Source organism: Lissotriton helveticus, chromosome 6 (assembly GCF_964261635.1).
Source record: "Lissotriton helveticus chromosome 6, aLisHel1.1, whole genome shotgun sequence".
Lineage (NCBI taxonomy): Eukaryota > Metazoa > Chordata > Amphibia > Caudata > Salamandridae > Lissotriton > Lissotriton helveticus.
The window spans coordinates 102919864-102943563 of record NC_136067.1 but is presented as its reverse complement, the minus strand read 5'-3'; the positions used below and the strand labels follow the sequence as shown (position 1 = coordinate 102943563).

Here is a 23700-nt window from a genome sequence, read left to right as displayed (position 1 = left end):
CTGGCTCTACAGCAGCTCTGCTGACCTGGTTCTCTGGCTCTAAAGCAGCTCTGCTGACCTGGTTTCTCTGGTTCTACAGCAGCTCTGCTGACCTGGTTGTCTGCCTCTAGAGCAATACTGCTGACCTGGTTGTCTGCCTCTAGAGCAGTACTGCTGACCTGGTTCTCTGGCTCTAAAGCAGCTCTGCTGACCTGGTTCTCTGGCTCTAAAGCAGCTCTGCTGACCTGGTTCTCTGGCTCTAAAGCAGCTCTGCTGACCTGGTTCTCTGGCTCTAAAGCAGCTCTGCTGACCTGGTTCTCTGGCTCTAAAGCAGCTCTGCTGACCTGGCTTCTCTGGCTCTACAGCAGCTCTGCTGACCTGGTTTCTCTGGCTCTACAGCAGCTCTGCTGACCTGGTTCTCACCCTCTAAAGCAGCTCTGCTGACCTGGTTCTCACCCTCTAAAGCAGCTCTGCTGACCTGGTTTCTCTGGCTCGACAGCAGCTCTGCTGAACTGGTTCTCTGGCTCTAAAGCAGCTCGATCTCTGGCTCTAAAGCAGCTCTGCTGACCTGGGTCTCTGGCTCTAAGGCAGCTCTGCTGACCTGGGTCTCTGGCTCTAAAGCAGCTCTGCTGACCTGGTTCTCTGGCTCTAAAGCAGCTCTGCTGACCTGGTTTCTCTGGCTCTAAAGCAGCTCTGCTGACCTGGTATCTCTGGCTCTAAAGCAGCTCTGCTGACCTGGTTTCTCTGGCTCTATAGCAGCTCTGCTGACCTGGTTTCTCTGGCTCTAGAGCAGCTCTGCTGACCTGCTTCTCTGGCTCTAGAGCAGCTCTGCTGACCTGGTTTCCCTGGCTCTACAGCAGCTCTGCTGACCTGGTTCTTAGGCTGTACAGCAGCTGTGCGGACCTGGTTCTCTGCCTCTAGAGCAGTCCTGCTGACCTGGTTCTCACCCTCTAAAGCAGCTCTGCGGCCCTGGTTTCTCTGGCTCTACAGCAGCTCTGCTGAACTGGTTCTCTGCCTATAGAGCAGCTCTGCTGACCTGGTTCTTAGGCTCTAGAGTAGCTCTGCTGACCTGGTTCTCTGGCTCTAAAGCAGCTCTGCTGACCTGGTTCTCTGGCTCTAAAGCAGCTCTGCTGACCTGGTTCTCTGGCTCTAAAGCAGCTCTGTTGACCTGGTTTCCCTGGCTCTACAGCAGCTCTGCTGACCTGGTTCTTTGGCTCTAAAGCAGAGGTTCTCTGGCTCTAAAGCCGCTCTGCTGACCTGGCTTCTCTGGCTCTACTGCATCTTTGCTGACCTGGTTTTCTGGCTCTACAGCAGCTCTGCTGACCTGTTTCTATGGCTCTAGAGCAGCTCTGCTCACCTGGTTCTCTGGGTCTAGAGCAGCTCTGCTGACCTGGTTTCCCTGGCTCTAAAGCAGCTGTGCTGGCCTGGTTCTCTCCCTCTAAAGCAGCTCTGCTGAGCTGGTTGCTCTGGCTCTACAGCAGCTCTGCTGACCTGGTTCTTTGGCTCTAAAGCAGAGGTTCTCCGGCTCTAAAGCAGCTCTGCTTACCTGTTTCTTAGGCTCTAGAGCATCTCTGCTGACCTGGTTCTCAGGCTCTAGAGCAGCTCTGCTGACCTGGTTCTCAGGCTCTAGAGCAGCTCTGCTGACCTGGTTCTCTGGCTCTAAACTGTTTTGTGACCTGGTTCTCTGGCTCTAAAGCAGCTCTGCTGGCATAGTTCTCTGGCTCTAAAGCAGCTCCGCAGGCCCGGTTCTCTGGCTCTACGACAGCTCTGCTGACCTGGTTCTTTGGCTCTACAGCAGCTCTGCTGACCTGGTTCTCTGGCTCTAGAGCAGCTCTGCTGACCTGGTTCTCACCCTCGAAAGCAGCTCTGCTGACCTGGTTTCTCTGGCTCTACAGCAGCTCTGCTGAACTGGTTCTCTGCCTATAGAGCAGCTCTGCTCACCTAGTTCTCTGGCTCTAGAGAAGTTCTGCTGACCTGGTTCTTAGGCTCTAGAGTAGCTCTGCTGACCTGGTTCTCTGGCTCTAAAGCAGCTCTGCTGGCCTGGTTCTCTGGCTCTACAGCAGCTCTGCTGACCTGGTTCTTTGGCTCTACTGCAGCTTTGCTTATCTGGTTCTCTGGCTCTACAGCAGTTCTGCTGACCTGTTTCTTAGGCTCTAGAGCAGCTCTGCTGACCTGGTTTCTATGGCTCTAGAGCAGCTCTGTTGACCTGGTTTCTATGGCTCTAGAGCAGCTCTGTTGACCTGGTTCTCTGATCCTAGAGCAGCTCTGCTGACCTGGTTCTCTGGCCCTAGAGCAGCTCCACTGATCTGGTTCTCTGGCTCTAAAGCAGCTCTGCTGACCTGGTTCTTTGGCCCTAGAGCAGCTCTGCTGACCTGGTTCTCTGGCTCTAAAGCAGCTCCGCTGACCTGGTTCTCTGGCTCTGAAGCAGCTCTGCTGACCTGGTTCTCTGGCTCTAGAGCCACTTTCCTGACCTGGTTCTCTGGCTCTAGAGCAGCTCTGCTGACCTGGTTTCTCTGGCTCTAGAGCAGCTCTACTGATCTGGTTTCTCTGGCTCTAGAGCAGCTCTACTGACCTGGTTTCTCTGGCTCTATAGCAGCTCTGCTGACCTGTTTCTCTGCCTCAAGAGCAGCTCTGCTGACCTTGTTCTCTGGCTCTAAATCCGCTCTGCTGACCTGGTTCTCTGGTTCTACAGCAGCTCTGCTGACCTGGTTCTCTGGTTCTAGAACAGCCCTGCTGATCTGGTTCTCTGGCTCTAGAGCAGCCCTGCTGATCTGGTTCTCTGGCTCTAGACCAGCCCTGCTGACTTGGTTTCTCTGGCTCTACATCAGCTCTGCTGACCTGGTTCTTATGCTCTAGAGCAGCTCTGCTGACCTGGTTCTCTGGTTCTAGAGCAGCCCTGCTGACCTGGTTCTCTGGCTCTACAGCAGCTCTGCTGACCTGGTTCTCTGGCTCTACAGCAGCTCTGCGGACCTGGTTCTCTGGCTCTACAGCAGCTCTGCGGACCTGGTTCTCCGGCTCTAAAGCAGCTCTGCTGACCTGGTTTCTTTGGTTCTACAGCAGCTCTGCTGACCTGGTTGTCTGCCCCTAGAGCACCTCTGCTGAACCGGTTCCTCTTTGCAACTGAGGAACTACTGCAATCACTCCTTTTCGTAACATCAAATTTATTTGGGAAAAAAGCTCAGAGGTGAGCTGGAGGTGGTCCTTTGGGAGGAGTATTCGGAGGAAGGTTTACAAACTCTAGAGCATGGCCCCTGGCCACAATATTCAAGACCCATTTTTCTGTTGTTGTAGCCGACCAGTTTAGAGTAAAAACGGGAGATTCTTCATCCAAATAAACAATACACACCGAGCGTATAAGGTGTCTGGTCGCTGCGGCTAGGGCCGCCCTCCGGCATTAGCCTCTTGCAAAGAACCACTCAGTTGCAAACTGATTTGCAGTGACACATGAAAATGGGTAGCGTTGCGGTAAAATAACAATCCCCCCCCCAGCAAACTCCCCCCCGCGCCCCAACTCCCCAACCCCCTTACCCCTACCCCCCGTCATCCAGTGCGCAGTCCTATCCTGCATCTTCTACCCTGGTCACTCTGTAAGTAAGGGACCCTGCCCAACGATCATTCAGGAGGTAGACCCCTCAGGTGTCGTGAGCCTCAAGAGGCGGAGGTACCTTGGGCAGGTAATTTCCTTAAATTCAGCAAGCAGTAGAGACCGGAACGGTTGCCAGAGGTCATCAAACTGCTCTATATACCCTGCCACTGTGAGTGATAACTTCTCCATGCCTAAGACATGCCATAATCTATGGAGCCAGCCCATGATGGAGGGAAGCGTGGGAGTGCGCCAGTGTAGTAGGATGTTCTGTACTGCTGAGCCCAATGCAATAGCTATCTGTCTGCCTCTGCGGGATTTAAGGGGAAACATTAACCTGTTGGGGAGCCCTAGCAATATGTAGGCTGGAAAGCAAGGCAATTCGGTGTTGAAGTGGGAGTCAACTTCATCTATCACTTCTTTCCAGTATGAGTCTAGGAGCGGGCAGTCCCATAGGATGTGTGTCAGTGTGCCCACTTGCCCGCATCCCCTCCAGCAAGTGTTGTCTTTACGACGGTCCATTTCATGTACACGCTCCGGGGTATAGTACAAATAGGTAGAGACCTTCGTCAATGTTTCAGTGAGTCCCATATGGTATGCTGAGTGCCGTGCCCTGTATGAAATCTTCTCCCATTCCTTATGGCTCAGTGTCCTGCCCAACTCCCGTTTCCAGCGTTCCCTCCCCGGGTTGTAAAAGTGTGTAGAGGGAGGTTGCAGTAGGTGATAGAGGTCTGTTATTAGTTTCGTATCCGATGTACGGGTCATAAGCCACTTCTCATAGGGGAGGAATCGCCTATCTGCCGCCTCTCGTACCTGCGGTTGTAAAGCCCAGTGACGCACTTGCATGTATCGGAGTCTTTCGGTTTCTGGGAATGAGTACTCCTGCCGGAAGCGAGGGAAGGGGACGACGCCCTCTGGGTCGTATATATGGCACAGGGCGCGACACCCGGCCGCACGCCAATGGGCGAAGGCCCCGCTTTCCATCCCCGGAGTAAAGTCCGGGTTGTCGACCAAGGGTGTGAGTGGCGAGGGCAAAGTGGTGAGATTGTGAGCGATGTTGGTGGCATCCCACACCCGCAGGGCCACCCTAGTGATAAATGAGGCATATAAGTTCGCGGGGCGGTGAGACCGACGCAGAAATGGCACTTCTTGTAGGGGCCGGCCCGCCACTGCCTGATCCTGGAAGAGCCAGTGCTTATCCGATTCCCACCTACTCCTTTCCACCAGATAGCGCAGCTGTGCCGCTTGGAAGTACTTGCGGAGATCTGGGACCCCCCAGTCCTCCAGCCTCAGGGGCTAGCATAGAGAGTGACCTCCTCATTCTGGGCTTCCTGCCTTGCCAAATGAAACGCGAGAGGTCTGCCTGCATCTGATGAATCCATCCAGCAGGCGGTTGGAGAGGCAAGGCTCTGAACATGTACAGTATCTGGGGGAGGACCGTCATTTTCACCGCGGCTATCCTGCCCAACCAGGAAAGGGTGCCCCGATTCCATCGTCCGAGTTCCTCCCGAACTTTCTCGCCCAAGGCGGTGTAGTTAGCCATCACCATGGCCGGCAAGGTGGGGGCCAATTGAATCCCCAGGTAAGGCACCGAATCAGACGACCTAAGCATTGGGAACAGGCCTTGTAAATAAGATCTAGTGGCTGGTGTAAGGGACACGTCTAGCGCCACCGATTTCCCCATATTCATCCTAAAGCCCGCAACGGCCGCACAGGAGTTCAGCTCCCCAATACACGCCGGTAGGGCCGACCGGGGATCATCCAGCGACAGTATAATGTCGTCGGCATAGAGGCTTATGGTGTGTGTGAAGCCCCCGAACCGTATCCCGTCGCAGCCGGATTGGAGCGTATTCGTTGGGCGAGGGGCTCCACAAGAGGGCGAAGAGTAGGGGTGAGAGCGGGCATCCCTGCCTAGTACCCCTCTCGATGTCAAAGCTCCGCGAGTTGTAACCATTCACTCGCACCACCGCCGTCGGAAATTTATAGCAATTAAGGATCATGGACCGAAATTTCTCACCTATACCTACCCTCTGCAGGACCTGTTTTAGATATGGCCAGTGTACTCGGTCGAACGCCTTCTCGGCGTCCACCGTTAACATCATTCTCTCACCGGGGATTCGGGAAGCCTTCTCTATGAGGTGAACGATCCTCTTGGTGTTGTCCACCGTCTGCCGCCCGGGAACGAATCCCGCCTGATCCGGTTCTATAAGACCCGGTAGGTGGGGGGCCAGTCGGGCCGCCAGGATTCCAGTATATAGCTTAAGGTCTACGTTTAAGAGAGATATCGGCCTGTAGGAGCCGCATTGTGTCCTGTCTTTTCCTGGCTTGGGGATGACTGTGAGAGAGGCCCGTAGAAGGTCCGGCGGGATGGCCCCCGGAGTAGCGAACTAGTTAAACAGGCGGGTGAGGAGCGGAGCCAATAACGTGCAAAACATCTTGTAGAAGAGACGTATACCCGTCCAGCCCCGGAGCCTTACCGTGCTTCAGTTTGGCGATTGCAGAAATCACCTCCTCGATTCTAAATATCTCTGTCCAGGCATTTCGCCTGCGAGGGGGCCAAGGAAGGGAGGGTAACAGAGTCCAGGTATGCCGTCGTCGCAGGCTCATCCGGTGAGTCTCCGGCATAGAGACCAGCGTAGAACCTACGGAAGGTGTCTGCAATATGGGCGTCCTCCGTGGCCATCAACCCTGTGGAGTCGGAGACTTCCTTCACCACCTGTCGCTGGTGAGTCACCCGGAGTCTATTAGCTAATAGGTGGCCACAGCGGTCCCCCCCGTATTATAGGTATGGCGTGAGCGCAGCGTATTCCGCGCGGTCCATATCTAGGGCCGCCAGGAGTTTCCTCGATCCCTTGAGCTGTTTCCCGATCCGGGGGGGCGCCAGTCCGGCGGTGCATGCGTTCAAGCTCGCGGACCCGCTGGGTGAGTTCTTCCCTCTTACTCTGCCGCTCTTTATTTTCGGCCGAGGAGATGGCCAGAAACTCCCCCCCCCCCCCCCCCCCCCCCCTAAGTACCGCTTTTAAGGCCGCCCATCGTGTCGCCAGGGAAGTGTCGGGGTTGTCATTGTGGGACAGGTAGTCCTGGATGGTATCCGTTATGCGCTTGACTACCTACTTCCTGTGCAGTAACGTGTCCCTGAGGCGCCAGACCCTGGGAGGGCAAGACACCGGTGGCAGGTGTAGCGTGGTATAGACCAGGGCATGGTCTGAGAGGGAGATCACCCCCATCTCCGCCTCCGATGCCAACGCACGTACCGGGCTTGTAACCAGAAGATGGTCCAGTCTCGCGTACGTTTTATGTGCGTGGGAATAGTATGAATATTCCCTGTCAGTGGGGTGTATGCTACGCCAGAGATCATGGAGGTCCACTTCCGACAACTGCGCTTTACACCCGGGTGAAAACTCCCCGACTTGCGGAGATCATTGCGCGGATCTGTCTAGGGCCGAGTCGAAAACCATGTTAAAGTCGCCTCCGAGAATGATGTGCTTATCTTGCGAGGCAGTGATGTCTACTAGTGCTGATCGCAAGAAGCGCTCCTGCTGCTCATTGGGGCTATACAGGGACCCCACCGCGAAGGCAACCCCCCCAACCCTAAATCTGTAAGCCAACAGCCTGACCTTGTGTTCGGTGTGTTTGTGGAGGACCTCCCCCTTGAAGTGTCGGGCCACCAGGATCGCCACCCCCGCAGTCTTAGTGTCGCTAGAAGAAAAAAACTGTACCGGGAACTTGTGGGAACGTAATCTATGGGAGTCACGGAGTAGCAAGTGGGTCTCCTGGAGAAGACAAATATCCGCCTGGGTGCTTTCCAGCAAGGACAATACAGCCAGTCTCTTAACTGGGTTGTTTAATCCCCCAACATTAAGAGTCACTATCTTAAGAGGTGTAGGCGGCATGTGGGGTGATAGAAGGCAGAGCGTATGATGCCTGCTTGAGTAGAACAAAGTGTATGAAAGCCGCTAGAGCGGCCAGGAACTGCGTGACGCACTAGACAACCCCCCCTGCCCCCCCCTTGTCCCCCACCCGAACTCCCCCAACCCTCCCTCCAAACCCTCCCCCACCCACCCAAGGTGCAGAACGTCCCCAACTTCTCCCCCCCTGCCCCCCCCCCCCCCAAAAACCTCAACCCCTTCACCAAGTTCCAAAACCTCATAGTCCCATGCCGGTCCTCAGAGGACAAATCTGTGGTAAGTCACTGAAGTGGACGTCCAGCCACTACACTCCTGCCCGCCACCCCCATCCCCCTATCCCCCCAAACCTGCATTGTTAAAGGTGGCTGTGTAGATCTCCCCCCGGAGTCATCTTAGGCTGTAAGCGCAACATCATTCGGGGCCGTGGCCCTGGACGCCTCTCGTATTGCAGCGTCCATCCCTGCCCGGCTGGCAGGCGAATCCGGTCGAGTAGAGGAAGCAGGGGACCGGCGCTCAGGGATCCGTTGCCAGCCGTCCCTTGTAGTGCGCCGTGTGTGCTTCCTCGTCTGTCGCAGTGATTCCAAGTACTCCGCAGGTGTCTTGGAGGGAGTGAAGTTGGTGCAAGGTGCCATTCCACCGAAAGATGAGACGGAAAGGATGTCCCCAGGAATATTGTGTCCCGTGCTCTCTCAGAAAGTCTGTCGCTATTTTAAATGTTCTGCGTTTCTGGAGCGTGATCGCCGATAAGTCCTGGAATAGAGCAACTGGGTGCCCTCGGAACTGCAATGACTGCCGTTTCCTTGCTTCACGGAGGATGCGTTCTTTAAGCGGGAAGTCCGGCAGGAAGGCCAGGATGTCGGACGGAGGCGCCGAGGTTCGACGCGCCATGCCCACCCTATGCACCCTGTCGATTCTGATGAGGAAGTCTTTTGGCTCATCCATATGTCCCTGAACAGGCTTTGCAGGTATCCAGTAATGTCCTCCCCTTTCTCTCCGGAAGGCACTCCCCGGACTCTGATGTTATTCCGGCAGGACCGGTTCTCGAGGTCTTCGTTGTGCGCCTGTAGGTCCAACTGCTGGTCTCTCAAGCGCAGTACCTCCTGCTGCAGGTGTTCTATCTCTTCGTCCCTCGAGTGGCTGGCCCCTTCCATGGTAGCCACTCTCTCACCTAGGTTATCGACCTCTTTCCGGACTTCTCGGACTTCTCCGGCTATCTCCTGCTTCAGCGATTGGAAATCATCCCGCAGGGAGCTGAAAAGAGACTCTAGGAAGGACCTGGTGATCGGTGGTTCCCTCTCTCCCGCCTCCAGCGAGCTTCCCGAGGGGCCTGGCGAGTGCTGTCCTTTATCTTGTTTCGATGTTCCCTTGTTCAACATTTCTAGCAATGTTCGCTCCCCCTTCTTGCCTCCTCTGTTGCTGGCCATTGCGGGCACTACTGAAGTGAGTCGGTTTGGTTAAGTCCGCTGTTTTAGGAGATCGTGTGAGGTCGATCCAGCTTCTGCTTCTCCCTCGCTGCCCAGTTGCGCCCTCCTAGCAATGCGCAATCGGATCCCCGTCGGTCCCTAGGCCGCGTCAGCAGGCCGCCATTGTTCCCTGCGCGTCGAGCCCCTTCAAAGGCCCTCGTCGGTGGCGGCCTCGCGTCCCTGCTGTTTCTATGGAGTGCTGGTCCAGGCGTGCCCACTACGTCTTTGCCGACCACCCCGGGCTGCTCTGTCTGTCCTCCCGGGCCAGAGGTCGCTCCCGGCAGCACCACCTCTCTTCGTCGCAGCGCTATCAGGGAAGGCCCTGTCGCACCGAGCTGGTCACTTGAGCGCGCCGTCCTCTAATCTTGAGTCCTGGCGGCCTCTCCTACAGCAGGGCCCGGGCTCTCAGCCAGGTCCGGGTCTCCCGTGTCACCCGGTCGGCGTTCTCCTCGTGGTTCACTGGGCGGGGGGGGCCTTGCGTAGCAGCCCCACGCCGGCTGCGTCGCTCCGGCGCCGCCGCCGGCCCCCTCCGGTCGTTCCCCCGACTCGGGGACTAGCCTGAGGCTCCGCCGGCGCCACATTCGCACAGCCGGGAAGGTTGCCGCACCCTGGATGATTGCGGCCGGGGTCCTAAGGCTCTCCGTCTACCAGCAGGCCTCTGCCCCAGGCCCCTCCTCCGCTCCACTCCGGTCCCAGTCCAGTTGTCGGTGCTCCGCGATCGCGATGCCAGGCTCGGATCTGTGGCGAGCCAAGGGGGTTTCTCCGTCCCTGCTATAGTTGACCAGCAGATCGGGGGGAGATCTGTGCGATGTCACGGCTTAGGGGTTCAAGTTCGGGAGAGCTCGCGGAGAGTGCGACCTCTCACTCCGCCATCTTGGCCACGCCCCCTTCATCCAACTTTTAAAGGGGTAAGCGGTAGAGCAGGTGGCAGTTGTCACTGCTTCTTAGACGTATCATGTTTGCGGTAGGAAGACTTTCTTCTGTTTTGTGAATAAGAGGTAGCTGGTTGCTGCCTGAAGGATTGTTGGCGCTGAGAAGAGTAACGTCGGTTACTCTGATAGGACTGGTATGGTCTTTGCCGATTATAGCCTCCTCGACCAGAGAAGGATCCATGGCCTCTAGCGCCACGAAAAGGCGGTTTTCGAAACTGAAGAGTTCCGAGATATCTTGCTATTTATGTATCCTTTTTAATGGCCTGGAGGGCCTTGTCAACATGCTGACCAAAAAGAGACTTGCCGTCAAAAGGCATATCAATTATTTTAGCCTGAACCTCCTGGCGAAATGATGTGGATTTTTTACCAGCCCTGTCACCACAGGACTGAGGCGCCAGCCAGTTGTCGAAAACCTGTAGACGCAACATCCACAGCCGAATCAATCTCAGCTGAGATTCGTTCCCCCTCCTTAAGGATTTTGAGAGCCTCTGACTTAGAGGGCTCAGGCAACATGTCGATGTAGGGAGAAATGTCAGACAACATCTGTCTATCGTATCGTCCTAAGATAGCCAGTGAGTTAGCTGAGTAAGTAGAGTAGAGTAAGCCGGTTGGATTATTGCAACGGGTTGCTTGCATCAGCCAGTGAGGGTATACTTGGCAGGCTTCAAGTGGTGCAGAATACTGCGGCAAGATTGGTCCTAAATGCCCCCTCGAGATCTCCTTCAAAACCCTTATTGGCAAAATTTCATTGGCTTTCCATCCGCCAAAGGGTTAAGTTTAAGATCTGTTGTATCGTCCATAAAGGACTGCACGATCTAGGACCTTCATACTTGGCTGAAAAATTCATTTCTTATAACCCCTCCCATAGTCTTAGATCCTCCAAACAGCTTTTACTTCAGGTACCCATTGTAAAGAAGTCCAGACAAGGCGGAAAAGCCTTGTTCTCTGTTGGTCCAGCACTCTGGAACAAACTTACCTTTGTGCTCAGTCAGTGCAGTGATCACTTAGCATTTAGGAAAAAGCTGAAAACCTTTTTATTCCTGTGTTAGCATTCCCCCAATAAACTGTCCTCTTGTCTGTAAACCACTCCACATGGCATATGGCGCGGAGATACTCCTTCGGGAGTCTGATTCTAGCGCGGTATAAACTCATAAATAAAAATAAAATAAATAGCTGCACGGACGGTCATTGCTGCCATGGTCAAAACCTTCTTCCCAATAGCGTCCAAACTTCTCCCGTCCCGATCGGGAGGAGCGGACAGCGGAGAGGAGGAATTCCGTGCTCGTCATTGAGCTGCTTGGGCGAGAACAGAATCTGCCTTTGGCTGACCTATCAGACATGCTGGTGATTTGTCTGGTGCCTTGTATTTCTTCTCGAGGCAGGGTGGACCGCAGGAATAGAAGCAGGAGCTTTCATAACCTTTAGTCCTTCCTGTGAAATGAAATCAATAATAGGGATAGACTGTATTTGTTTCCTCGGTTGATCTTTAAAATCATAAAGGAAACAATCATCCTTCTTGGTTTCCATAGGAAGGAGAAACCGTTGTGTTGCCCTCTCCATGAGAAGATGAAAACCTCCGATGTCAACAGGAGGAGGGTCGACCGGAGCAGGAGTAGAAGGAGACAGAGTTTGTATCTGGTAGTTATCACATTCTGTAAAGAGTGATCTGTCATCCAATTCTCCTTCGTGCCTATCGACGTCCGTGGTGTGAGCGTCCCGAGAGCGATGCGAAGGTACCGGAGAATGTGGTCTGGGCGACTTCAATGTTGATGAAGATTGAGGAACGGGTGTGGGTGGTATTGAAGAAGCAGATTCAGATGGAGAGCAATGGCGATAATAATCGTCCAACATGTACTGAAGATTATTTAGAAGAGCCAAAGGCATTGGGCCGTAGGGATTGATCTGGAGCTGAAGGAACCTTCTCCCAGCAGAAATCAAAATCTTGATCCACATCTTGATATTTAATAAAGAGCTCAGAAGGGCTCCTGGCAGTGCGAAACCTATCACCCTCACCCGAATCTTCATCATCTTCTCCAGATTCCAAGAACTGTTGAGGTAACATAAGAGGAACTTTAGTAGGGGAGATATGAATTGGTCTAAGACATCGTTGTCTAGCTGGTCGACGAGGGACCCAGTTTCTGAGCTAAATCTCTGTCAGAAACTTGTTTCGAAGCCTGAGACTTCATAGTCTTTCTCGGGGCGTAGATGGCATAGTTTTACTCTTAGAAGGTGGAGGAGCCTTTTTTGAAGTAGAAGGCAGCTCAGCACTCTTAGAGGTGTGCTGTTTGTTCGACACCTTAGCCCCAGGAGAAGATAAGTGCGTGTCAGCAGTCCTCTTCCTAGAGGAAGTAGTCTTAACAGAGGCAATATTCCCAACTTCGGATAAGGGATTGTCCTGATCTTTAATCTTTTGTAGCCACAGAAGTAGACGCCCCTCTCTGTCCCTCAGAGTCTTTTGTGGGAAAGTTCTGCAGAGTTACTCACCTTCGGTAACGATGTATCTGGTAGAGACGATTCTACCCACAGATTCCTTCACGTAGAATTACTCCCAGGCGTGAGACTGGATCCTGGAAACTTTTTTGCCACAGCATCCCTGCGTGCCGGGGGCGCGGCGACATCAAGTGACTCCGCCCAGTCGTTGTCTGCGTACGTGACGTCAGCGAGGTCACCTAAGACCCGCCGCGCCTACATCAGTTTTCTTCGGAGAACTTTTCCGCACCACAAGGCGGAACCGCCAGATAAACTGCGGAAGCATAGGAACAGTGTGTGAAGAGCAGAACAATTGGAAAGAAACGGCGACTAACACCACCACCCACAGCAGTGTCAAAACTGCAGAACCCAAGGCAGGGAAAGAAGAAAAAACAAGCAGAGCCCTGCGCAGCCACCCTGCTAGCACATAGACAGCCTCCCACCCCTGTGCCCTGGAGGCAAGGAACATGCGTAAAAGTCATGGTACACATAGGAAACCTACCACCCCCATCCTGAGCAAGGAAGGGGACAAGTCCCAAGACAGACGGGGACAACAAACCTCCACGCCACCCCAACATAAAGGGCAACCACCCACAAGTGACCAGGGCAAGACATGGCCAGATGATCCTTAATCAGAGGATAGCAATGGAAGGAAGGAGGGGAGGGAAGACAGGGATCGAAAGCAATCCCCACAACCAGAGCAGCAGGGCACCGGAACACCGGAACCCCATCCTCCAAGAACCAAAGGAGGAATGAACCGCCCCCAGACGGAGCCACCTGTCAAGAACAAAGAAGGCACTCACAGGAGACATAGCCCCCCACCGGGAGGCGAGTACCAACCCAAGGGTCGTCGTAGAATAGGGGAGGAAGGGCGAGCCGTGAAGGAATCTGCGGTTAGAATCATCTCTACCAGATACATCGTTACCGAAGGTGAGTAACTCGTACATCTGATAGAGACTACTAGCCGCAGATTCCTTCATGTAGAATAGATACCCTAGCAATACCCCCTGGGAAGGACGGTCTGCGAAAGGACCCCACCAGCCAACACAGGACAGAGGGCCCCACAGGGAACCTGATCCGTGGACCAGGCAGAACCGAATCCCTGCCAGGCAATGGGAACCCCTCAAGCAGACCCCCACCGACCCCAAAAGGATGTAGGTGGGAGAAGAAGAAGGCTGAAGAGGCCCGTACACTGACAGCAGAAGAACCAAGGGCAAGGTCGGAGAGGCCGAAGCACCGCACTCCCCCACAAGGCAACACAGCTGCCGCCCAATGCCAAGACAGCAAGAGCGGAAGAAGAAGCCTAGAGCACCCAAGGAAACAATGGAAAGGAAGGCAAACCCACTCCGGATGGAGACCAACCTGCCAGCCAGAACAGCGCCAGCAGTCAAAAGCCGCCAAAAGCAAGAACAGCCTGAGGCCCCAGGAAGGCAGAGTAGACAGCACCATTGAGAACAGGCACCCAAAGGCGACCAGAACCCCCTAGCAGAGCGCAAGCCATATGACAGCTACCACTAACCCACTTTAAGTCCCAAGATATGGGATTCCTCTTTGGAAGAACTTCCGCAGCAGAGGAAAAACAAAAGAGCCACAGGGAAAAAAACACCTTCACGGAAGGCTTGGCAAGCAGCCCAAGCAAAGCAGAAGGCCTAATCTCAGGGCCAAGTCTGCGCAATAACTCAGGCAGAACACACACACATAATCAACAAAAGGGCCGTCAACCAGCCAAAAATGCCAAAGTCCTAAGGAAGGGCGTAAATGGCCAGAAAACACACTCCACAGCCAGAGCAACCGGCCTAAGAAGGCCCAGAACCAACCCAACTCAGGAGGGGACTGAGAAGGGGACGGAGGAGGAGGAGGACGAGGAGGAGGAGGACGAGGAGGAGGAGGACGAGGACGAGGAGGAGGACAAGGAGGACGAGGAGGAGGAGGAGGAGGAGGAGAAGGAGGACGGAGCCCTGCGAAGAGCCTTTGGATGGCGGAGTCAGCCGGGGCATGGAACAACAGGCTGCCATCAAACAGAAGGTCGATGAGTCGCTCCAGAATATTCTCAGGGAATACTCCATCCCGAAGCCAAACATGGCGACTGAGAGCGACCGAGGAAGCCATGGCCCGGCCCAGTACCTCTGAGATTTCCAGAGCGAAGCGGAGAATAAACGCCGCAAGCTCCAGGCCATCCAACGCATGATGCCGTAAGCCCACCTGACCACCCTCCTGGGACGCTGCGGATCCCAGAGACTCAGCAGAGTCCCACAGACAGGAGGAGGCCCTAGCCAGCACACACAAGGTGTTAAGGGCCTGCAGGGCAGCGCTGGTCGAGGCGAACATGTTGCGCCCCCAAGAGTCCAGCCTGCAGGCCTCTCGGGATGGCAGAGTACACAGCGGCGACAGGGAGGGAAAAGCCGTCCGCAAAAGAGGACTGGAGGCAGAGGGGTGGAGGGAAAGGCACGCCGGGTCACACAGCGCCGAAGAGGTTGAGGCACCGGGTCCACTGAGGCAGGACGCCTCCAAGCCCCCGTCAAGGAAGAAAGGAGCGAACCTTCAAATGGAAGAAAGATTTCCCTCCCACCAGAGCCCTGGTGGAGGACCTCCAATAGATGGTCCGCCGGAAAGTGAGCCACCAGGTCACCCATGCGCAGGATGCCCACAGCCATGGAATCCGCGTGAGTGAAGGCCGCACCCGTCTCCGTAGGGCGCTGCTGTGGAGAAATCAGCTCATCCGTGGGAGACGGCTGCAAACTAAGGCGGCTGTCCCCGAGGCCAAGCAGGACGGGCAAGGGCCAGACCTGGAAGTCAGAAGGAGCCGAAGAATGAGGGACCTGCCGCTCTTCCGACAAACACCTCTGCCTCAAGAAGGGCGGGGAGCCGCCCTTCGACGCCGGTGAAAAAGACACCACACGGCAACCAATCTGGGGAGGACGACACCAATATACAGCCTGCCTCTGGAGAAGGAGCGTCCGAAGACGAATCCGCGGTACGACCCCTGCGCTGAGCCGTAGAGTCCGCTGCCTAAGGCAGGACGTCGGCACCATCTGGCGTCACCGGACAAGGTTCCTCCAAGTCATCCCGCACCGGAGACTGGAGAGGAAACTGGAGTGGAGCTGGAGCCGAATCGGCCTCGGGGCGGTGCCGACCCGACCCCCGCCGAGGCAGCCACTTGTGTGGGGGAACGAGACGGGCCTGGGGAGTGACACAAAGTCCTCCACCCAGAAGGAGGAGATCGCTCGGCAACTCTTGGCGGTGCCAGGGACGACCCAACCTCCGACTCGCCCTCCAACAAGGCAGCCACCTGTGAGGAGGGGCGAGAGGGGCCTGGAGAGGGACGAGGGGTCCTCACCCGGCCTCGACACGGAGCGAGAAGAGGAGGGTCCACGGACCCCTGTGGCTCCGCACGGTCCAGCTGCTGCCGGCGCCGCAGCAGCATCACCTCGGCCTTAGACAGAACCACCCTGTCAAAGGACTCAGAGGGGCTCGGAGATGCGAACCGAGACCCGGCGACCTCCCGCGACACCATAGGGACTCCCGGAGGAGTTTGTGGCGAGGCAGAGACACCGTGGCCAGAACGAGGTGCCCCAGAGGAGCCGCACCCCAACAGCACCACATCCTCCAAGCCTGGATCCGAACCAGTCGGCGCCGCCGCGGAAGGCCCTGCGCAATGCGAGGGGTCCGCCGACGCCCCAAGAGGGGGAGACGCCAGCGAGGCCTGTAAAGCCGCCGCATATGTCTCCATTTGGACTCTCGACGCCCCAACACCGGGAAACTGTGGATAGGACGACACACGGGGCCGCATCACCCGCGGAGAGTTCATGTCCCCGGCAGGCCGGAAACCAGCCCCTGGGGACAAACTGTGACACTTACCCACCGGGGAGCGATGCTCATGTGACAGCAGAGAAGGGCGAGGACGACGACCACAGCCGTATCTGAAGCCGTCCGCTGAAGCAGACCGAGGGGAGGACGTCAACCTGGAGAGACGCGCCAAGAGAAGTTTCATTCCGGCGCTCCCGCCGCGACTTCGGCTTCAACAGGCCTCACAATCAGTGGTGCCGTGATCCTCCCCCAAACACCACATACAAATGAGGTGCGGGTCCGTTGCCAACATAAGACATAAGACACAAAACGTGCAAGTTTTGAAGCCCGAAGGCATTCGCACACTGTTCCACCAAAAAGAAATGGCGGACTAAAGAGGCCCGAGCAAGAACCGGATCCGGGTTGCGCACGGAAAAGGAAAAAACTGACGTAGGCATGCCGAGGCGGGTCTTATGTGACCTCGCTGACGTCACGTATGCGGACGACGCCTAGGCGGAGTTGCGTGATGTTGCCCCGCCCCTGGCGCGCAGGGATGCTGTGGCAAAAAAGTTTCCGGATTCAGTCTCACGCCTGGGAGTAATTCTACGTGAAGGAATCTGCTGCTAGTAGTTTCTATCATATCTTGCAGTCTCTCACCTGGTGGTCAGGATACAAGCAGTAAATGCACTTCTTGTGGGGGTCTTCTGAAAACAGCAAGGTCGAAAAAGAGATTTCCTAAAAGCAGACAAAATGAAGAATTTCTGAAGAAACCTGAGAACTACTGAGCAGAGCTAAGTCCCTTCATGGTGTTAAATTTGGGCAAAGAAATTGATTTTTTAGTACAAGTCCGGAGACAAACACTCTGTCCGAGAAACCGGAACAATCAAACAGGAAAAGAAGAAATGCAAGACGGACAGCAAGGATAAAAAAGAAAAAAACTGCAGCCAAAGAAAAAACAGCAATGGTTCAGAAAGAAGCAGTAGTGTATTTGACCATCACGAACCTGTCTGACATCACGTTAACCGCAGCAGAGAAGCAGCTCCTTTCTCTAGGTCTTAATTTTTGCCCCGAAAAATCATTCAATTATGCCAGCACCAGGGTAGACATTTTTTGCTTCATTAGAAAATTTAAAGTTACGTTTTTTACCATCAAAGCGTGGGTGGGGGAGGGGGGGGGGCAGTGCCATTACACCGACTGCAGATCATAGCAGGAGCACTATACCTCCAGCCATTCCGGCATCAGATGCAGAAATCTTTTTAACTCTTCATGATCTAGGAACACTATCCACAGACTTATCACAATCAAATGATGAAGATGGAACCAACACTCAGAACCGACTTCAAAAAATAAATATACCACAAAAGGGAGCAGGAGATAGTCCTTTTAAATCAAAAAGTACTTTTATTCCAATCATGCCGAAAGACACCAATGACATTTTTCATGAATGCGTAGTAGAGGATCTGAAGAAACTGAATTGGAGAGTGAATAAACCGCTTCATCCTAAGAAAAACCATAATCGAACGTAATATGTGAACTTGATTAAGAAACTGTCTGGTAACCAAGAAGTGATAATCAATAAATCAGACAAGGGAGGAAATATTGTCTTGTGGCCCAAAAAAGATTACATCAAGGAAGCAATGAGAGAATTGAGCAATGAACAATGCTATATAAGATCAAATGGAACGGAGTACAATAAAGCCAAAGAAGGTTTAAAAAAATTACTGTATCAATACAAAAGGGAAGGTTTGATTTCATCTACAGAATGTAATTACCTTCACATTGAAAATCCGGTTATTCCCATCTTGTATTTAATCCCCAAGGTGCATAAATTGTTTTCCCCAACACCTGGTAGACCGATTATTTCTGCGATTAATAGCGTTGGTGGACATATCTCCCAATATATTGATTACTACTTACAATACTTTGTCAAGGGCCTTTCTAGCTATGTGAAAGACAAAGGGCATTTTTGAATAAGCTAAATACTATCAAATGGGAAGAAGGCTGGTGTTTACTTACAATAGACATCGAGTTGTTATACACCAGCATCAACCATGAAGCAGGATTAAAAGCGGTCAAACATTTCTTGGACAAAAGACCATATGAATACTATGGCCATAACAAAATGGTATGTGAATTGACTGCCTGGTGTTTAAATAACAATTTCTTCATGTTTGGCAAAGAGACCTGGAAGCAAGAGAGGGGCGTGGCTATGGGATCCGGTTTCTCCCCCATCTACGCATACTTGCATGTTGGCTGGTGGGAGGAACAGGTCCTAAGTAAAACACCAAATATACATCATGCAAGTCATTGGTTAAGGTTTATAGATGCTGTTTTTTGCGTATGGGATGGGGATGAGGGTAGTGCACAGGAATCTGTAAATACTTTGAACAATAATTCTAGCAACCTAAACTTTACATCCACTATAAGTAAAGTGAGTAGACTTTCTGGATGTACAAGTTTCAGTCAACAACCACACTCTAGAAACAACCCTGTTTAGGAAAGCCACAGCGGGCAATAGCATACAGCACGCTAGTAGTGGGCATCCGCGTCATCTTATTGAGAGAATTCCGTTTGGAGAGCTATTAAGACTCAAACGTATATGCAGCTCACGGCATGAATTTGAAAAGTGCTCCAAAGAGATGGTAGGCAGACTTAAAGAGAGAGGGTACAGCAAATCAGTCCTTTCTAGGGCATTGAGTAAGGCAAAAGAAAGGCCGAGAGAATCTCTGCTGTCCCCAAAAGAAACAATTAACAACAGGGAGGAAGAGAGCCCCCGACTCATTACTACGTTCAGTAAGCAAGAGAGAAAAATAAAGTCAATCATTAAAAAGAATTGGCCTATTGTGCTTACGGATGGAGTTCTGGGAAGTAGATTGCCAGAGACACCTACCATCACATACAGAAAATCTAGATCAATGAAGAGCCAATTGGTGAAAATGAGTCCTGAACTCTGCATGGCTAGCACATGGCTCAAACCCTAATCAGGCTTCCACAAATGCTCACCATGTAAGTTCGGCATCAACACAACCCATTATAATACTCCTTTCTCTGATACAAGTGTGGCGATCAAAGGAAACTATGGCTGAATAACTGAGTATGTGGTGTATGTTGACGTGCACCAGTGGCTTGCGGTATGTTGGCAGTACCAAGCTGCAGGTGCACGTCAGAATTTTACAGCATCTCAGAGCGATCGTGAATAACGACAATGCTTATCCGGTCGCTAGGCATTTCAAGTCTGAACACAATAATGAGCTGAAATGCCTCGCATATGTCATCAATGCAGTGCCCCCCCTGAGAAGGGGAGGGAATCGAGAAAAGCTCCTAAGAAAATTAGACACACACATGTTTCTAGAGCTGGATAGTAAAAGTCCTAACGGGTTGAATACTACTGAAGATATGTATAATTATTTATGAGCATCCTATACTAAGTTAGTTTCATCTACAGTAGAACAACTGAGCGGCAATGAGACATAGAACATACACAGGTTACATGGTTCATCTTTTAAGATTAAGTGAAATAGGATATGTGTACACAAATTATTCACTACTGTTTAGACTATATGATTGAATTACAGATATTAGTATGTAAGCAGAACAAATTAATTATTCCCGTACAATTTACCGTTAGTACTTGAACAGTAGGGTATTTTTATAGAAGTGTTAGTGAGGTGTGTATATACAATACTGATTTAAGTATATATATATATATATATGTGTGTGTATTTTGTAGGATTTTAGGAGCACTTTATTTAAAAAACACTTTTTTAGCATTAAGATGCATCCAGCGAGACAATTTTTTACAACTTGAGCCCGCAGAATTGAGTTGGGTAATACTTTGTAATGCATTAATGCAGATAAAAAAAGATTTAGTAAATTTTATCAAGTTCTTTGAGGAATAAGCATAAGGATTTTACTCCTACGTCATTGTAGGGTTATTGGTGACCCAGATTTGCAGAATTTGCATATATTGCGATATTTTGCACAATTAGTAGTTTATATATATATTGATACATGGAATAATTATTTCTTTTGGGTCCTATGAAGTATTCCACTGTGCAGATGAAGACACGTATTTATCATTATATATATATATATATATATATATATATATATATATATATATGTGATTAACAACTCCTCCTCAGCACGCTCTGCGCTCGCAGACACCGCCTCCACGCCAGCATGAAATGAGGTAAACGGACCAGCAAAGTCAGCAACAGATGGTATTTATTCCATAAACAGAACCAGCGACGCGTTTCGAGCTGCAAAGCCCTTGATCACGCTGCCTTTGCAATATATATATTTATTTTGATCTGCTGCCTTTGCACTTTGAAGCATTTATGCGGTTTACAAAACTACAAACAAACAACCACAACTCAGCAGCTTCAAGGGAGGATGCCCTCTCTGGAGCCACAGAATTATCTAGGTAGAAAACTGTAGATACATATTTTAAGGAAAAATAAGTAAATTGATATATGGCACAAGGCACATCAAGCCTGGCCAAGGTAACATCTTAAAACAATTAGCTGTGGCAAAACATACCTTCAATGCATGTATAGCGCGACACAGTGGATAAAAAAAAAACTCTCAAATGATCCTTTTCTTATTTAAACTGGTTGATGTATGTATGCATAACGGTGTTAAAGCAAAAGAAACTGTTAAAACTTAGTAGATAGTTGGTAATGCTCATTCTGTTTATTTTTAGGAAGAAACTATAATCACAAATCATGCTCTTACCTCAGTGGGTGATGCATCTGGACTTGAGGGCCTTCGTTTACTGCCTTTGTCAGTCATACGCTGGCCTTCTGGGCTTCTTGATGTAGCTGGCTCTTCGGAGTTCTCTTTTTCTACAGCATCTTTGGTTTCAGGAGAAACATTCCGGGATATACCAAGGTCAATAGAGAGGGCATGGGCTACCTTATCGAGCTTGGACTCTTTAGTATCTGCTGCACCGCCCTGCTTTTGCAGAGCTGCAATCTCATTGATAAGGTAATCGTGCACTCTGTTCACCTCTGCCAAGAGAGGGTCCTTATGACCGTCCTTTTCCCGGCGTTTCTTACGAAGCATCTCTCCTGATAAACACACAAAAACAATTGGCATATTAGACCAAATAGTTGCCATTTTAGACATTTTAGTGAGGGGACTTGTTATGGTGACTGGTAAGGTCAAGACTAAATGGATATTAACCAGCTAAAATAAAGTAACAAGTTAATTTGAAAGACGTTCCTATGGTTGGAGGCTGTTTTGTAAATAGATTTTAAACAGAAATCAAAGCTCAAGTGACAAAACGTTCTAATGTAGCGTGCTTTGCGTTAAGAGAAATTGGACTTACCTTAAGACCGCTTTCAAGATTTGCCCACAAAAATTTGAAGGTACGCTGCTCTCAAAATAGGCAATTAGCACGATCTCAGATCCTGGATGTAAAACTGCACTTGGTGAAATGTTTAAAACAAATGTTGAATATTGACCAGTCCACGCCACACAATTGTGCGTCTTACAGTATAAAAATAAATTGACTTAATGCTGCACTAGATGAGGACTACGGCCAAGAGAAGCTTGCCATGGTTGACTTTGAAAGATGCAGTGATTAAACAATTTAATGTCAGATGTCTGATATCTGACTTCCAACACCTCATATGCCCCAAAACATGCAAACATATCTACAATCTACTCATTATCCCATGTTAAACACCAATCCATGGCAAAAAGACCACAATTCTAATTCTTTATGAAACTTGATATTCAACAGTTCTCAAAGTGCAGCATAAAATTCCCTTCAATTCATGTAGTTCGGTGCTATCTTTAATAAAAAATAAGAGCAGTGCAATAGTTGCACCAACAATAGCTGTGGTAAAACAAACAAAAAAAAACACTAATATGGTACAAGGTTGTTAAGCAACACATACTGCTAAACACAACAGGAGCAGAATCCAGTAGCAAATTATGATAATTTCTAGTAATATGTGCATTTTTATTCCCTCTAACTTCAATTCTTTTACAGCCAACAGTAATCTCAAAAGGGAAGGAGGTAAAAAAGTGTACCTGACAACTCGCTGAAGAGCTACATTTAAACCAGCATAGTAATTGTTTCTTATTCCGTATGTGTGCCAGTTGTGAGTGCCTTTCTGATACTTGGTTTTCTGCTACTGGGTGTGATACAATACACACCTCAAGTCAGAAATGCTGCATGTTGCCTTTCAAGCATTTATTTATTTTATTTTGAAAGTTTTATATAGCGCGGACAAGATCTTCGCAGATATCAGAGCGCTTTACAAAGAGCAGTACATGAGGGAGTATAGTCAGACAGATAAATCAATAAGTCAAAACAGTACAACTGGGTGGCTACAAAGCCAGTCATGTGAGTAATAAAACAGCTAATACAAATAATCAAAGGGGTGAAACATGTAGTACAACTCGATGCAGAGTATTAACAGTGTCTGAGATAAAAGCTCAAGTGTATTTTGCCATGAGGATAGCTTTTACTTCATTTTTAAAGAGTGTAGTGGAAGCTTGATCTGAGCGCGGCTTTCGACACCATCTCGCACAACAGACTGCTTGCCAGGCTGAGTGGGGATGGTGTCGGAGGGACCGCATTGGACTGGATTAGATCCTATTTGAGCAACCGGACGTTTCAGATCTCGTCCTCATACGCCCAGTCGGACATCTTTCTGTCACCCCATGGCGTCCCCCAGGGCTCAATTTTAAGTCCGTTATTTTTCAACCTATATCTCCGCCCCCTCGCTGATCTAGCAGAGCGGGTAGGTCTTGAACTTATGACCTACGCGGACGACTCGCAGATTATTTTTTCCCTTACCAACTCAGAGTCTTCATCCCCCTCAGTTCTGAAACTTGGTCTTCAGGAGGTCTTCAGCTGGATGTCAACAAACCAGCTGAAGCTTAACGGGGAGAAGACGGAGATTCTTCTCCTGGGAAAAAATCGTGATCTGTGGCAGGATAGGCATTGGCCGCCTTCTTTGGGCGCTTTCCCTAGCCCGGCTACCCAGGTTAGAAACTTAGGGGTGTGTATCGATGATTCTTTATCGATGAAACAGCAGGCTAATAAAGTGGCTGGTACTTGTTTCACGATCATTAAATGGCTGCGGAAGATTATCTGGATGCTGCCTGTGGATACCCAGAAGACCGTAGTCAATGCGCTAATAACATCTAGGCTTGACTACGGTAACATTCTATATCTGGGCTCCAATTTAGCCGTAACCAGGCGGCTACAACTGGTCCAGAACTCCGCAGCCAGGCTGTTGTGTAAGATTCCTAGGACAGCAAGGATCTCGAAGCACCTTAGAGACCTACACTGGTTGAAAGTTGAGAACCGGGTCCGGTTTAAGGCCTTGACCTACATGTTCAAGATCAGAGCAGGAACCGCACCACGGTATCTGCAGAAATTGGTTAGGCCCCATGTTCCTGTACGGAATCTCCGTTCTTCAAATGGAGCAACTTTCATGGTTCCCAGATTCAAACTGGCCCGAATTGGAGGTAAATCCTTTTCCCACTTGGGACCAGTTCTTTGGAACTCCCTCCCTTTAGCCTTGCGCAAAGAGGAGAACTTCGTCAGTTTTAAGAAA

General features: G+C 51.1%; 1 protein-coding gene across 1 annotated transcript in view; it reads right to left on the bottom strand.

Moving 5' to 3' along the window:
- The window catches only part of LOC144762288 (uncharacterized), a 373848-nt gene that overhangs the window by 117599 nt on the left and 232549 nt on the right, over window positions 1-23700 (bottom strand). The window contains exon 6 of the mRNA XM_078647428.1: window positions 20858-21192. Coding sequence (XP_078503554.1) covers window positions 20858-21192 — 335 coding nt within the window. The remainder of the gene's footprint in view (window positions 1-20857; window positions 21193-23700) is intronic.